General features: G+C 45.8%; 1 protein-coding gene across 1 annotated transcript; it reads right to left on the bottom strand.

The window, feature by feature from the left end:
- Positions 1 to 697: 697 nt before the first annotated feature.
- On the bottom strand, positions 698 to 5783 carry LOC137041287 (uncharacterized). Its single transcript, XM_067417389.1, has 2 exons — positions 4468 to 5783; positions 698 to 939 (listed from the first exon to the last, which is right to left on the bottom strand). The coding sequence occupies exons 1-2, from the start codon at positions 5363 to 5365 to the stop codon at positions 917 to 919; spliced, it is 921 nt and encodes a 306-aa protein (XP_067273490.1). The 5' UTR covers positions 5366 to 5783; the 3' UTR covers positions 698 to 916.
- Positions 5784 to 17025: the final 11242 nt, after the last annotated feature.

Below are 17025 nucleotides of genomic sequence, written 5' to 3'. Positions count from 1 at the left end.
GAGATGTCATCACTCTGCTGCAGAATTTTAACGGTATCAACATTTATTCCATGTGACATTATTTGATCTAAAGTATGATTAAGGCGATGAGTGGGTCCCGATACGTGTTGTCTAACTCCAATAGAGTTTAGAATGTCTCTAAATGCCAATTCCAATGCGTATTTTTCATTGTCTACATTAATATTAAAATCACCAACAATTAGTACTTTATCTTCAGCCAGTACTAACTCTGATAGAAAACCAGCAAAATCTTTGATAAAGTCGTATTGTGCCCTGGTGGCCTGTATACAGTGGCCAACACAAATGTCAAACGGGATTTATCCCTATTTTACACTACACAACGTTACATAAAGCACCAAAACTTCAAAGGAGTTATATTTGAAACTAGACTTCTGAGTAATACTGAAGATATTATTATAAATTACAGCAACACCTCCCCCTTTACCTTTCAGACGTGGCTCGTGTTTATAACAATAATCTTGGGGGGTGCACTCATTTAAATTAATGTAGTCGTCAGGTTTTAGCCAGGTTTATGTCAAACACAACACTTCTAGGTTATGGTCTATAATCATATCATTAACAACAAGCGTTTTTTGGCGAAAGGGATCAAATATTCAGCAACCCGAGCTTTATCAATTGTTCATCCGTATTATATCTGTTGTTAATTTGTTGTACATCAATGTAACAAGTTCGATATAGTGAGGAAGGAAGAGGACACGGGGGTCGGCAGGACTGTTGATGCTCTTTATTCTCAATAACTTAAATCAATAAACGTGCACGCTTCAGCGTGTGTTTGTCTCTGTGTATGCTCAGTTTCGCTTCCGGGTCACGCACTTCCGGCTTCCGGATATCTCAGGGTCTCCTCGCATCAACAGTCCGACTCTCTCTCTCCTCGGTCTCCGGTTCCGCTGGTGTTTTATCCCGTCTCCGCGCTCATTACTAGAACAAGAGACAGGTGTTATTAATCTGCGTCCAACCCACTCACTTACCGCTCGTCCCGCGGCCCTCTCTCCCGCTGCAGACCTCGCTGAACCACGCCCCCCTTGCCACATACCCCCACCGCCCGACTCAGGCCGGGGAGCCGTCCGGCCTGCAGCCCCCCCCCCCCATTTCTGGAGAGGAAATCGGCCACAGCCATCTGAGCACCCGGCCTGTGGACCACCTTGAACTTAAACGGCTGAAGAGCCAGATACCAACGGGTGATCCGCGCGTTGGTATCCTTCATGCGGTGGAGCCATTGGAGAGGAGCGTGGTCCGAACAGAGAGTGAACTCCCGCCCCAGGAGGTAGTAGCGGAGGGTGAGAACGGCCCATCTGATGGCCAAACACTCCTTTTCTATGGTGCTGTACTTAGCTTCTCTCTTGGAGAGCTTGCGGCTAATGTACAGCACCGGCCGCTCTCCCCCCTCCACCTCCTGGGCCAGGACTGCGCCCAGCCCCCTGTCCGACGCGTCAGTCTGCAACAAGAAAGGGAGAGAAAAGTCAGGGGAGTGTAACAGCGGCCCGCCACATAGGGCAGCCTTTACTTGGGTAAAAGCCTGTTGACACGGCTCCGTCCACTGGACCGTATCTGGTAGCCCCTTTTTAGTAAGATCAGTCAAAGGGCTGGTGAGGTCCGAATAATTTGGTATAAACCGCCTATAATATCCCGCCAGCCCCAAGAACTGTCTTACCTCCTTTTTGGTCTTGGGCCTCGGACAGGTTGCAATTGCGGCAGTCTTATCAATTTGAGGACGCACCTGTCCATGACCCAAGTGGAAGCCCAGATACCTTACTTCCACCCGCCCAATCGCACACTTCTTCGGATTGGCCGTGAGCCCCGCTCTCCTCAGCGACCTCAGGACCGCCCTCACATGCTGCATATGCCGCTGCCAGTCGTGACTATAAATCACTATGTCATCTAGGTACGCCGCAGCATATGCAGCATGGGGACGCAAAATCCTATCCATGAGTCGCTGGAAGGTTGCGGGTGCCCCGAACAAGCCGAAAGGAAGCGTGACGAATTGGTGTAATCCGAACGGCGTGGTGAAAGCTGTTTTTTCTTTGGACAATGGAGACAAGGGGATCTGCCAATAGCCCTTTGTTAAGTCCAGTGTCGAATAAAATCGAGCCGAGCCTAACCGATCAAGCAATTCGTCAACCCGTGGCATTGGATACGCGTCGAACTTCGACACAGCGTTCACCTTGCGGTAGTCCACACAGAACCTGACCGAGCCGTCCGTTTTGGGGACCAAAACTATCGGGCTCGCCCAGTCACTGTTGGACTCCTCGATTACTCCCATGTCGAGCATTGCGCCTAATTCGTCCTGAACTACTTTTTTCTTGTGTTCAGGCAAGCGATACGGCCGGCTGCGAACTACCACGCCCGGCTCGGTCTCGATATGGTGCTGAATCAAGTCGGTACGTCCCGGCAGGGGCGAGAACACGTCGGCGAACTCCGCCTGCAATTTCGATAAATCAGCGAGTTGTAACGGTGAGAGGTGATCTCCCCCAGGGGCCAGCGCGACTGATTGCGCTTTAATGCTCGCCTCTGGCCCGAGATCATCCTCTCCCCCGATCACCGTTGCCAACAACACCGATTCCACCTCATTCCATTTTTTCAGCAGATTGAGGTGGTATATTTGACGTGCCCCGTTCCTATCGGATCGTATCACTTCATAATCGAGCTCTCCTATCTGCCGTGCGACCTCAAACGGCCCCTGCCACTTCGACATTAATTTTGAGCTCGAGGTTGGGAGTAGAACGAGCACCTTCTCTCCCGGTGTGAATTTGCGCAGTTTAGTACCCCTGTTATATGACCGGCTCTGGCGGTCCTGGGCTTGCAACAAATTCTCCCTAGATAGCCGCCCCAATGTGTGGAGTTTTGTTCGCAAGTCCATGACGTACTGAATTTCGTTTTTGGCCAACGAAGGCCCCTCCTCCCAAGTTTCTCGTAGGACGTCCAGCACCCCCCGTGGCTGACGCCCGTAGAGAAGCTCGAAGGGGGAAAACCCCGTGGAGGCTTGCGGGACCTCGCGCACAGCAAATAAGAGGGGTTCTAACCACCGATCCCAATTTTTGGCGTCTTCTTGTACGAATTTACGGATCATGGATTTAAGAGTGCGATTAAATCGTTCGACCAAGCCGTCTGTTTGTGGGTGATAGACGCTGGTTCGAATGGATTTAATGCCCAGTAATCCGTACAATTCGCTTAACGTGCGTGACATAAACGCCGTGCCTTGATCAGTGAGGATTTCTTTCGGAATCCCCACCCGGGAGATTAAACGAAACAGTGCGTCCGCAACACTCTTCGCCGAGATGTTGCGGAGAGCCACTGCTTCCGGGTATCGTGTTGCGTAGTCCACGATAACTAGCGCAAAACGATGCCCGCGTGCGGATCGTTCTAATGGCCCGATGAGGTCCATCGCAATTCTCTCGAAGGGGACCTGCATTAATGGTAGAGGGCGCAATGGCGCTTTTGGGGCGGCCAGTGGGTTCACCAACTGACATTCAGGACAAGACGCGCACCACCTGCGCACATTGTCATAAATGCCTGGCCAAAAGAATCGGGTCATTAAACGATTCAGCGTGGCCGCCTGTCCCAGGTGGCCCGCCATCGGGTTCGAATGAGCCGCCTGGAAAAGCATTTCCCGGCGGCTCTTTGGTACTAACAATTGGGTTGTATCCATTTTTGACTGAGCGTCTTGGGTCACTCGATACAACCTATCCTTAATTATGGCAAAATAAGGATACGTGACGGGCAAGGCGGGTTGAAGGGGCTGACCGTCGATGGTGCGGACCTGTTGAAACGCATGTTTTAGCGTCTCGTCTTGAGACTGCTCCAGAGGGAAGTCATCGCGGTCCGAGAGAATCAGTCTCTCAACCCCGCTCGGTTCCTCTGAAGCTGTTCCCAAGGGCCCCGTATCAGCCTCGCCAACCTGCACTCGCACCGCCCCGTTCCTAGCCTCGTTTCCCCAAGCGGCATCCGCGCACAACGACCCCAATAACGCCGAAAAGGCGGGCCAATTCGTCCCCAGAATTAGCGGATGCCGGAGGTGGGGACTAACCGCCACCTCAACACTATGCTTTTTCCCCCTAAACTGTATCGTGACTGGGACAACCGGATATTCCACCACATCCCCGTGCACACACCGCACCTTAACCACGCGGCTTGTATCCAACGCCCCAGGCTGAATCAGGCTTTGATGGATCGAGGTTTGGTTACATCCTGAATCCACCAAGGCCTGATATGTACCCCCCTTGATACTTACAGGAATTTGGTACTCTCCTGCTTGATCGGGGGTGGTCCGCTGGACGTCCGGGATCCGGATCATTGTTCCGATGTCCATCATCGGACATCGGTCCACAAAATGATCCGGATCACCGCACCGCCAGCAGGCCAGCCCAGGCCTACCCGCCGCCCCGGCGGCGGGGAGTGGGTTGGAGGCTGAGCGCGGATAGGGGGCGGAACCGGACCCATAGTCACTACCCGTCCCCAGCGGCCCCGCCCCCCTGGGCGGGACCCGCGAACTCCCAGACGGTCCAGGGCCCATCCCACCCCGGCCTCTGGGGGGAACGCGAGGAGGGCCTGGAGGGCGGGACCTGGGGAGAGGGACAGGTCGAGAGAGAGAGAGAGAAGGGGGAGAGAGAGAGGGAGAAGTTAGTGGGGGTGCGCCGACCCCCGGGCACGCCACCAGGGTGTCCTCCGCCAAATTGATGGCCGTCTCCAGCGACGTGGGCCGGTGGCACTGGACCCACTCGGCGGTCTTCCTGGGGAGCCGAGTGATGAACTGCTCCAGCACCACCAGATCGACGACATGGTCCACGTCGCTGCCGCCGGCCAGCAGCCATCTGCGGCACTCGTCCCGGAGCTGTTGGGCCAAGGCGAAGGGTCGACCGGACTCGCCCCACTCCAGGGAGCGGAAACGCTGGCGGTGTTGTTCTGGGGTCCGGCCGACCCGCTGAAGAATGGCCCGCTTCAGATCATCGTAGTCCAGGAGGTTCGCAACCGGTAGATGTTGCGCGGCCGCCTGGGCTTCGCCGGATAGCAGTGGAATGAGGCGCACCGGCCACTGTGCCCGGGGCCACCCGCAGGCCTCCGCGGCTTTTTGGAAGAGATCCACGAAGGCCTCGGGATCATCTTCCGGCCCCATCTTCTGCAGGGGCACGTGCACCGGTGCGCTGGCCCGCCCAGCGGCCTCGGCGCGAACCTCCCGGTCCATCCAGCTCCGGAACTGCTCGCGGTCCTCTTGCTGGCCTTGGACTATGGCCGCGAAGCGGCGCTCCTGTTCAGTCCGAAGGTCCAGCAACGCCGTGTGATGTTCCTGGTGGAGGGCCGCGAGCGATGTGATGATCTCCGCAAATGGCGAGGCGGAGGGCGTTGTCATGGCGGCGGCTCTGTCCTGCTTCCTTCCCGGGTTTCGGCACCAGTGTAACAAGTTCGATATAGTGAGGAAGGAAGAGGACACGGGGGTCGGCAGGACTGTTGATGCTCTTTATTCTCAATAACTTAAATCAATAAACGTGCACGCTTCAGCGTGTGTTTGTCTCTGTGTATGCTCAGTTTCGCTTCCGGGTCACGCACTTCCGGCTTCCGGATATCTCAGGGTCTCCTCGCATCAACAGTCCGACTCTCTCTCTCCTCGGTCTCCGGTTCCGCTGGTGTTTTATCCCGTCTCCGCGCTCATTACTAGAACAAGAGACAGGTGTTATTAATCTGCGTCCAACCCACTCACTTACCGCTCGTCCCGCGGCCCTCTCTCCCGCTGCAGACCTCGCTGAACCACGCCCCCCTTGCCACAATCAATTAAATTTTTACTGTGGAATGGTTTTGATGTTTTTTTGTATTTACTAATTCGGGGAACAGACACAGTCAGTCTCTATGTGATAATATCTAGGTGAAAGAATCTCTATGTGCTGTGATTTACCTGACTCTGGTGAAGTGAGACAGCTAGCAGACGGTTGGTTTAGACAGTTTGTCTGCTTCCTGACCTGGGCCCCAGTGAGTCAAGGTTTACCTCTAAGACTATGTGCCAAATTACTAGAGAGAAGAGCAGCACCAGCCCAGGAGGGATGAATGACGACTATCTTCAACAGGTCAGGTCTCCCCCAAAAACTTTTCCAATTGTCTATGAACCCTATGTTATTTTACTATATGTTGACGTAGCCATTTGCGTGGATAATAACCGGTAACTTTATTAAACTACACGGAGGAAAAACACACACACATCACTCTGTATTCTCTGTTGAACCGGAACTCACTTTATTTTGCATATTTCCATTTATGGAAAGCAGGTCACATTCACGTGACATGAACTGTATGACGGCATACCTATTACAAATGTTAACACCCCCACTTGCTCTCATACTGTGCAGTATACCATTACAATAACATTATACATGAACACAGTCTGTTATTTCACTTGTGTTGCATTCACATGCCAAACATTTTTCTAGTTTGAACTTTGTTACTGGTTTAGTCATGACATCAGCCACCATTTCTTCTGTGGTGCAATACTCAATTGTCACTTTACCATCACTGAGTGCAGATCTAATGAAATGGTTCTTTATATTGTCGTGGCAAATTCTAAGTTCTTGATTGCAATATATAGCAATAAATACCAGTAACATGACAGTTTCCCAGCGCTTCACGCCAGTTTTTTTTTTCCATACAAACCAATTTAATATCTCCTGTTTTCTCACGCCTTGATGTTTTTGACGAGCGACAGACCTTTCTTGGTGCTCAGCCGAGGCCCGCTTATACTGCAGCTAAGGCCTAGTGAAAATGAATTTCTTTCTAACTGAATCTACAAAATATACAAAAAAGTAACATTTATTAAATGCATTGTCATGTTTTGTAAATCATTAGTTCATCATTTACTAATCAATTGTAAATTACTTAAAACTGAATCTACTAAATATAAGTAAAATAATTAACAAATCACTCATTAATCATTTATGAATGCGTAGTCATGTTTCATAAATCATTAGTTAATCATTTACTAATCACTTGTAAATGACTTGTAACGGAATTTACAAAACATTCATAAAATGTTAGCATATCACTTGATAATCATTTATGAATGTTTTTTAAATGCTTAGTTCATCATTAACTAACCACTTATAAATGAGTTACAACTGAACGTTATTATAAAGTGTTACCGGTTAGGGTAGTATCAAACCCTCCTACTACTGTTATTAAAATTTGCAATTCACTTTTCATACACTTTGTAAAATTCAATGGCTCAAACACTTCAATAAGGGCTTCTCTTTCATGTTGTTTTATAATCTTTCTCCCTCTATCCTCTCCTACTCTTCTTCTTCTCCCTCTTGGTCTCCATTCTCTTGTGACTCAGGCTGAGCTTCTGCTCCTCCCTCAGTGTCATGCATTTCAACCAGTAGATGGTGTATGTGTTCTGGATTGCCTCTAAAGATTACCAGCACTGCCAATCTGTCAAGTGTCCAATTTGTAGTGGGGAGGGGTCTGACCCCTCCTTCTCCTCTGTGTTCACAGAGGATGTCACTCTCCCACTGTACTGACCTCGCCCAGGGACTTACTCTGATGTAGATATTTTTGAGCACAGTTGCTCCTCCCAGGCCTTTAGGCCAGCGCTGCCTTGCTTTCAGTTTCAAATATGGGACAAACACTGAAGGCAACTTCAACTCTGTTTCTGTCAGCAATCTCTCCAAGAGATGCATTCTCGTAAAGCAGAACTGGTTTAGGAATGATCTCAAATTTTTCAAATTTATTTGTTTCTTAATCTCCTCATGCCAATCTATCTGAGGCTATTCACTTTCAATTTGTTTTATGTTTGTAATCTTTGTGAGACTTTGCAAAAGCTCATCCTTCTTTTCATTTGTTAAGGCTTCTCTCCGTCCTTCGGCATTCACATACTCATGCTCTAACCAAAAATGCCTTTTAATTCCTTTTGACTCAATTAGTGCTTTCTGGTAATTTTGGTATTGTCTCTGCTCTATAACTCTCCTTCTTTCCCGATTGTAACTGCCAATCCCATCACACACTGGAAAAATACAGAATTTCTCTGTATCTCAGCACACACCTATATTTCCTCTGATACACTTATCTTGTGTGTTTAGACAATTATATGCTCATACGCACTTCACATTCACACACCCGGGTTTTCAGACACACCTTTTTTTCTAATTCATATAATATTTTAATGGCTTTGGGAGGGCAAAAAGATATTCCACTGTCTCCTATTTTCTTCCCAACAGTGGCTGTGTCTCTTTATCTGGATTGCAGCGTTCGCAAGTTGTTGAATGTCCAAACAGACAGCAGAGCCAATTTCTAGGGATATTTTTAGTTTTTTCAGTTATTTTTACAAATTGTATTTCTTTTTGCTTTTTGTTCTTATCATTAATTTGTACTCACTTACCTCTTTTAATTCAAAGGGTCCCATGCAGAAGCATACTGCCAACACTCATGCAACAGTTTTGTGGGAGTTAGGCTAATAGTTTTTCTATTCAGTCTGGGTCTCCAACACGGAACACTAAAAGCCAATACAATTGTCTGTCCTTCAGTTAAATATGAATTTATACTAACAGTTGCAAACACAGATAATATAGCTGGATCTGACAACAGCAGTTGTTCAATTTTCTTTTATGTATGCTTTCCCAACAGCCTTACACAGCAGCACGCTCCCACTGGTGCAAACAAATTCTTATTCCACACAGTCCCCTCCAATCCTAACTCCTGCTCCTCCGCTGTGATTGGGACAACTCTTTTCCACGGCACACAAACTTGTCCAATCATGTATTCCCACAAAAACCCTTAGCTTATGTACAAAGCAATTTTAGTACATTTAGACACTTCTGCCATTTTTCTGTCTTATTTTATAGATTATATACAGACAATTTACACTTTTTATTTATCTCCTTCCTTGGACTCACTTCACTTTTTACAACACTCTCCCTATCCTGACAGCGTAGGCGCTTCTCATCTTGCTCGTTCAAACTTGGATCACTTCAGACAAGTGCACACTTACAGACACACACACACACACACACACACACACACACACACACACACATCTGCTTCACCTGCAGATGAGCACAAAGCACTTCTTGCTTGTGCTAAATGCATTTCTTGCATTCAAACGCACTTCTTGCGTTTGTTTTCACACAGCACTTCTTGCATTCAGATGCACTTCTTGCGTCTACTTTTACTACACACAGCACTTCTTGCATGTGTTAATCTATGCATGCGCTTTCCCTAAGACCTGGAAATTACTTCTGTCTTTTTTCAAATTATTCATGTATTTCAAACATTTGTTCAGTAATAATTAATTATAGGTTCTTTTAGTAAGGCAATAGGTATAGTTACCCAAGGCAGCGGGTCACAAGGGACCACACAAAACAAAATATAAGCAAACTTGCTTACCTTGTATTTGTTTGGTGCACCTTTTGTTTTGTGAGGCCTCGTGCCAACCCGCCATGGGCTTCAGCCCAGCCCTTTCCAGCTCCTGGCAATTGGGCTCGCCAAATTATGTCGTGGCAAATTCTAAGTCAATCAAGAGATTGCCCTCAGTTCTTTAAAGAAATTCTCTCAGAGTCGAAGTTCCAGGTCTCAGAAGAAATAAACTTTATTGTTCGGACAACAAAGTGAGATGCAGCTGTTCATCTGATTCTTTTATGCTAAAGCTTAATTTCTTATACTTATTTCTTATCATCTTTAATCCAATTAGCGCCCTTTTTCTTTTTGGCTCCACCTTTCAGTTTCGCCACAATTATACGCGAACTTTTTCACGTATCATATTTATTTGTGGAAAATCCCCAGCTTTCTTATTTTTAAAAAAAGCTCTTATATACCCATTTCCCAGCAATATATACCAGTAACATGACAGTTTCCCAGCGCTTCACACCATTTTTTCCCATACAACCAATTTAATATCTTCTCACGCCTTGATGTTTTTGACGAGCGACAGACCTTGATTTCTTGATGCTCAGGCGAGGCCCGCTTATACTGCAGCTAAGGCCTAGTGAAAATGAATTTCTTCTCAACAAGTTTCAATCAACAAGTTTGCATCTTTGTCGACACACTGGGTTCTTTGACAGAGCGATTGCACCTTGGTTATCTTCAATGATTTGTACTAGCTCAAACAGACTTTTTGCATGTTGTTCAACAACTGTACAAGGTACATGCTTTCCTGTGTGGTTGCGGCCAAAGCCACATACTCTGCCTCACATGTAGACAAAGCAACTGTGGACTGTTTCTTTGACTTCTATGAAATCAGAGCACCATTTTGAGCTAGACTAAAACAGTAACCTGTCGTACTGCGCCTGTCATTTAGATCGGATGCCCAATTTGCATCACTGTATGACACAACCCAGCTAGCAGGAAATGTTCTCAGAACTTTGGCTAACATTCCCTACAAGTTTGGTTAATGTTCTGAAGAAAACATTTGAATGTAATGTTTAATAAGTATTTTAAGAATGTTTTCTCATTTAAAAATGTTCCTATAGCGTTAAATGCAAATCAAGATATAACATTTTAACTGCAACATTCAAAGGATCAGGGCGGGGCAGGGTGGGGCGGGTACGGGTACGGGCGGGAGGGAGGGAGGGAGGGACAGGAAGACAAGAAAGGAACAGAAAAGGGAGGGATCAACAAGGGAAGAATGGGGAGAACAAAAAATTCAGGAGGTCATGGTGGCCCACAAAGTTCAAGCGGCCAGTGCTGCCCACTGCGTCCAGGCGTAAGTTACACATAACCAGTGGTGCCACCATAGACATCATCATATAGGTGTATATGTCTATGCCACTCTATCATTTTGAGTTATATTAATAGTTTTTAATGACTCTGTACGATTTCCTCTATGATGCCATATTTCAGGTCAAGCTAAATATTCATAATAATAATAATAATAATAATAATAATAATAATAATAATACATTTTATTTATAATTATTTTATATTAAACACTTTATATTAAACAAAATCTCAAAGTGCTACAGAAAAAATTAAATAAATAAAAACAAAACAATCAACAACAATAAATAAATAAAACTGAAAAATAAAATAAAATAAATTAAACAAGTAGCAAGTCAATTAAAAGCTCTGCTAAAAAGGTGGGTTTTAAGACCACGCTTAAAAGTATCTATAGTCTGTGGAGTCCGCAGGTGGTCAGGGAGAGCATTCCACAGACTGGGGGCTGCAGAGCAGAAGGCCCGATCCCCCATAGTACGGAGATTGGCTGTGGGAGTTTTGAGGCGATACAGCGAAACAGAGCGGAGGTTACGAGTGGCTGTTTGTGTGGTGAGGAGTTCCTTGAGATAGGAGGGAGCATCACCATGGATGCACTGGTGGGTAAGGAGAGAAATCTTTTACTCGATCCTGAACGACACAGGAAGCCAGTGGAGTGATTTTTGAATGGGGGTGATATGGTCGTATTTGCGCACCCTCATGAGGATCCTAGCAGCGCTGTTCTGAATACACTGCAGCCTCTGGAGATTTTTGCTAGGGATGCCAATAAGGAGCGCATTGCAGTAGTCCAGCCTGGAGGAGATAAAGGCATGGACAAGCTTCTCTGCATCAGCCAGTGATAGAATGGGACGAAGTTTGGCAATGTTTCTGAGGTGGAAGAAGGAGGTCTTACACAGGTGTTTGATGTGAGCTTCAAAAGTAAGCTGTGATTCCATTCTGACCCCCAGATTGGTGACTGAAGTGGAAAGAGGAATGACCTGATCAGAGAAAGCAATGCTGGTGATAACGGACTTCTGGACCTGAAGTGGAGTGCCGACTAGGATAGCTTCAGTCTTGGAGCTGTTTAGCTGCAGAAAGTTTTGCTTCATCCACGCCTTTATCTCATCCAGGCAAGTGATCAAAGTGGATGGTGTGAGGTCAGCAGAGGGAGATGAACTTGTCCTAAAGTAAAGTTGAGTGTCATCAGCATAGCAGTGAAAAGAAATCCCATGCCGGTTGATGAGACGGCCAAGGGGGAGTATGTAGAGTATGAACAGGGTGGGTCCGAGCCTTGAGGGACACCGCAGGTGACATTGTGTGACAGGGATGTAGCTTCTCCTAACGCAACATATTCAGTTCTCCCAGTGAGATAAGAAGAAAACCAGTTGTGGACCGAGTCAGAGAGACCAATGGTGGAATGTAAACGGTGAAGGAGGATGTTATGGTCAACTGTATCGAAAGCTGCAGTTAAGTCCAGGATCTGCCGCCATCAAAAGATCGTTTGTGACCCTGACCAAAGCTGTTTCTGTGCTGTGTCCTGAGCGGAAACCAGACTGAAATTTCTCATAAAGATGGTTATGCTCCAAATGGACCTGAAGCTGTGCAGCAACAACTTTTTCCAGCACCTTAGAGAGGTATGGGAAGTTGGAGATGGGCCTGTAGTTGTCATTAACATCTGGGTCTAAAGTAGGTTTTTTCAGAAGTGGTCTGATGATAGCAGTTTTAAGAGATGAAGGAACATGGCCAGCCTGGAGGGAATTATTAATAATCTTGGTAATAAATGGACTTAAAACACTATTCATGACACTGTTATAAAATTATTTGACAGACTATTGACACTTAATGACATGTAAATGACAAATTCAACTTGTACCACTGTATTTTAGGTCAAGAAATATATTCATGACAATGTTATAAAATAATTTGAAAGAGTATTGACACATTTAATGACATGTAAATGACAAATTAAATTTATAAAAATATCATGACATTATAATAGCCTAATGACAGCCAATGTCAAAACCAACCACATGTCAGTTTAATAATAATAATAATAATAATAATAATAATAATAATAGATTTTATTTATAAACGCACTTTTCATTCCGACGAATCTCAAAGTGCAACAAAGGGAAAAAATAACAATACATGAATAACAAGTAAAAATTACATCTCAACATCATGCCGGACGCTGATGACGCTAGCCTGGTGCAAACTTCAGCCACCATGCAGTTCGAGCCCGAGGGAGACCACCAGTGAGCAGCCGACACCCAGAAGAGAGAGCAGCCGCAGCGAGCAACATCAAATGTCCTTCAAACCAAAACAAACCACAAATTCAAACAAGAACAGAAGAGAAGCGGTGAAAAAACGGCAAACAACGTCCTCTCAGTGGCTGCCAGCAATCAGCAACAGTCCCAATTGTAGCTCTGACTGTTAGACTAGTCACAAACATAAGAAAATAAAATAAAATCTAAATTTAATAGTAAAGTTAACATGATTTGTGGGTGGAGAAGCGGCGAACAGACAACGCCAGCGTCCTCTCCCCCACGTTGCCTAGCAACTAATGTAATGTAAACCCAAAAAGCTAAGTAGTTTCTTAAATTTGATAATTAATCTGCTATGCCATTTCATGTCTGTTTATGACAGGTTATGTTGTCTTGTTAATGTCAAGTTGTCATGACAAAGACACTGACAGGTTATGATGTATTGGTTTATGTCAAGTTGTCATAACAATGACAACTCTGAAATGTCATTATTGCATTAAAAATGACATAATTAAGTGAATGACACTTAATGACAGTTGTTATAAACATGCATAAAAACTCCTTCATATTCATGACACGTGTCATGTCATGATTATGAAGGTGTCATGTCAGTCTTATGCACACCCCTTCAAGTAAAGTGTTACCAATGAGGGTGTATATTTTAGAGAGAAGTTTCTTTGGAGATGAAATGTTAACCAAGTCTGATATTGCTGGTGGAAGTTCTAAATTTGTGGCTCGGATGTTTATTTTTGCCAGAACAGAAGATTTGAGTTGTAGGTATTTTAAAAATGCATTGCTCCTGATGCCAAACTCCTGGGCAAAATGCGGAAATGTTGTTAATGTGTTGGATTTGAAAATATGGTTAATATGAGTGATACCCTTTTTATTGCTTAAGTCACGGTTGTTCCACAATGGGGTGCGGGTAGATGGAGCTAGTATAGAATTTGTGATTTGGTGAAATTTCCACCAGGCTGTCAGAGTGGAAGCTATAGTTACAGCCTTAAAACATGTGTTGTTTGATTGATTTGGTGAGGAATGGTATGTCAGCTATATTTAATTCTTTGCATAGTGATTGTTCTATATCCAGCCATATAATATCGGATTGGGTGGAGTGGGTCCATTTGTATATGTATTGCAGTTGGTTAGCTATCGAGTAATAATAAAAATTTGGTGCTAAAATTTGGTTCTAGTCCTACTTGAGCCTTGTTTATTTGTAGTGTAGTGAGTTTTATCCTTGGCGTTTTATTTTTCCAGTAGAAGTGAGTGATAATGGAGTCTAGTGATTTAAAACAAGTGAGTGTGGGGTGGCTTGGAATCATTGAGAATAGATAATTGATTTTTGGTAAAATTGTCATCTTTATTGCTGCTATCCTGCCAATTATGGAGATTGGAAGGTTGAGCCATCGAAGCAAGTCATCTTCTATTTTTTTAGCAGTGGTGTGAAGTTAAGTGTTACCAACTCTGACAGTCTGGAGGAAATCTTGATGCCTAAGTAAATGATTGGTTTAATTATTTCTTGTGAAGATACTAGAGGTTCTTGTATAAATAGTAGAATATCATCTGCATAAAGTGAGATTTTATGTGTTTGTTGTGGTGTTTCAATACCTTTGATTGATGGGTTTTGGCGGATGGCTGCTGCTAGGGGTTCAATAAAAATGGTGAATAGAGATGGAAAGAGTGAACATCCTTGCCTCATCCCCCTGTGCAGTGCAAAGCTTTGTGATGTTAGTCCATTGGTTGTAACTGTGGCAGACGGTGATGTGTATAAAATCTTGATCCAGTTAATAAATGACTCTCCAAAGCCAAATTATTGTAGTGTGGTGAATAAAAAATTCCAGTTGACCCTATCAAAAGCTTTTTCTGCATCTAATGTGGCAATGAGAGTATCTTTCTGTTGTACTGATGAGTAATGCATTAAATTGTATAATCTGCGAGTATTGTTGGATGCGTGTCTACCCTTTATAAAGCCGGTCTGATCAGGATGATGATATGTGGTATGATTTTTTCAATTCTATGGGATAATGCTTTGTTAATAATTTTTATGTCAACATTTATAAGTGAGATAGGTGTCACAGAACGCTCAACTGCGCCTCCTCCTGGTTTCACCAGATCCCTCTCTCCTGCATATTAGGACTGCATGCTCCCATTAACTCATTATCATTTTCACCTGTGTACCCTCAGCTCACCTTTATATGGACTCTTATGTTCTTTGTTCAGTTGTGAAGTCTTGTTTTACCCACACGCTGTCTCTAGCTTATCTCTTGTGTTTACTCTTGTATTTTTGACTTGGACTGTGATATCGTTTTGGAACCTAAGCCGCCTGCCTCTGACCTATGCCTGTTTGACCTACGTTTCTTGGATTGCCCTTGTTTGGTTGTATGAATAAATTACTGCAAATGGATCCGAACACCTCAGTCTCTTCCTCACAGAAGACTTCACCACAACAGGATCCAGCAGATTTCCTTCGCCTGGCCTCTGAGGTTTCCGCTCAAGCTAAGGTACTGACTGCCCATCAACAGCAGCTGGTGAAACTCACCTCTCTCACGGAGGAGCTTGTGAGATCTGTCCGAGCCCTCTCCTCGCCGAGCGCAGCCGAGGATCAAGCTCCGAATCCTACCGCACCGGCTTCCGTGCCACCGGCCGTGAGTAACAATTCCAACCCCCCTAAATTATCACTTCCCGAAAAATTTGATGGCTCACCTTCCGCCTGTAAGGGATTTCTGTTGCAGTGCAGCTTGTATTTTGACCAGCAGACACAGTCCTACACCACGGATGTTAGCCGCGTATCCTTCATATGTTCCCTACTCACCGGCCGGGCTCTGGAATGGGCTACTGCACTCTGGTATGGAGGTGAGCTCTCCTTTCCCTCTTATGATGAATTTCTAACTCAATTTCGAGAGGTGTTTGAACATTCTGCGGGAGGAAGGGATCCAGGAGAACTATTGCTCACGTTGCGTCAGGGACACTCTACTGCACCGAACTACACACTCTCGTTTCGGACCCTGGCAGCCCAGACTCGATGGGAGGAGGGACCTCTCAAACTGTTGTACCGCAAGGGATTGAACTCGAATCTCCAGGGAGAGCTGGCATGCCGCGACGACGGGAAATCCTTGAATCAACTAATGGAGCTCGCCATCCGTCTCGACAACTTGATTCGCTCCCGACGCACACTTCTCAGACCCAGCTCAGTCGAGGGTGCTTTCCCCAACGCGGAGCCGGAGCCCATGCAGATTGGCTACACACGTCTCTCCATGGTGGAGCGAGAGAGGAGACGGCGTAATAATCTTTGCATGTACTGCGGAGAGGCGGGACATCTGAGAGCCACCTGCCCGGTCAATCCTGCGCTCAAGAATTCTCCTGCGGTGAGTTCCAAGTACACTTCTAGATTGTTTGAGGTGAATAGTTCTCTGAAGATTAACGGACGAACTCTAAACGTAAAAGCTTTGATTAATTCTGGTGCTGCTGGAAACTTCATCGATCTTGCCTTCGCTAAAGCTCACCATGTTTCTCTCCTCGCATGTGACTCTGGGGTAACCGTGGAAGCGCTCGATGGACGCCCCCTGGGGTCAGGAGAGGTGCAATACACCACGCAACCTCTCACGCTTAGTGTCGGGAAGCAGCATTCTGAAATCATCCAGTTATTCACGATTCACTCACCCATATCTTGGGGCTTCCCTGGCTGGAGAGACATAACCCCCAAATCTCCTGGTCTGAAGGGAGGATTTCCCGGTGGTCAACAGGCTGTCAGAGCCACTGCATGGTCGCTGTCCCAGGTACTGAATCCCACAGCGCTTCCCTCAAGGGAGTTGAGTTTCAGAAAATTCCCCCCGAATATCATGACCTAGCTCTGGCTTTCAGTGAGACCGAGGCTTCTCATCTTCCCGCTCACCGATTGAGCTTTTGCCGGGAGCGGTGCCTCCACGTGGAAGGGTGTACCCGCTGTCACAACCTGAAATGGAGACCATGGAGCGTACATTGAGGAAGCGGGACCGGGAGCGTACATTGAGGAAAAGCTGGCTAAAGGTTTCATTACTCCCTCTACCTCTCCGGCCTCCGCCGGATTCTTTTTTGTCATAAGAAG

Source organism: Pseudorasbora parva, chromosome 15 (genome assembly GCF_024679245.1).
Source record: "Pseudorasbora parva isolate DD20220531a chromosome 15, ASM2467924v1, whole genome shotgun sequence".
NCBI classification, from domain to species: domain Eukaryota; kingdom Metazoa; phylum Chordata; class Actinopteri; order Cypriniformes; family Gobionidae; genus Pseudorasbora; species Pseudorasbora parva.
Note: the sequence above shows the minus strand (reverse complement) of the source record. Positions and strands in the feature narration are given on the sequence as shown.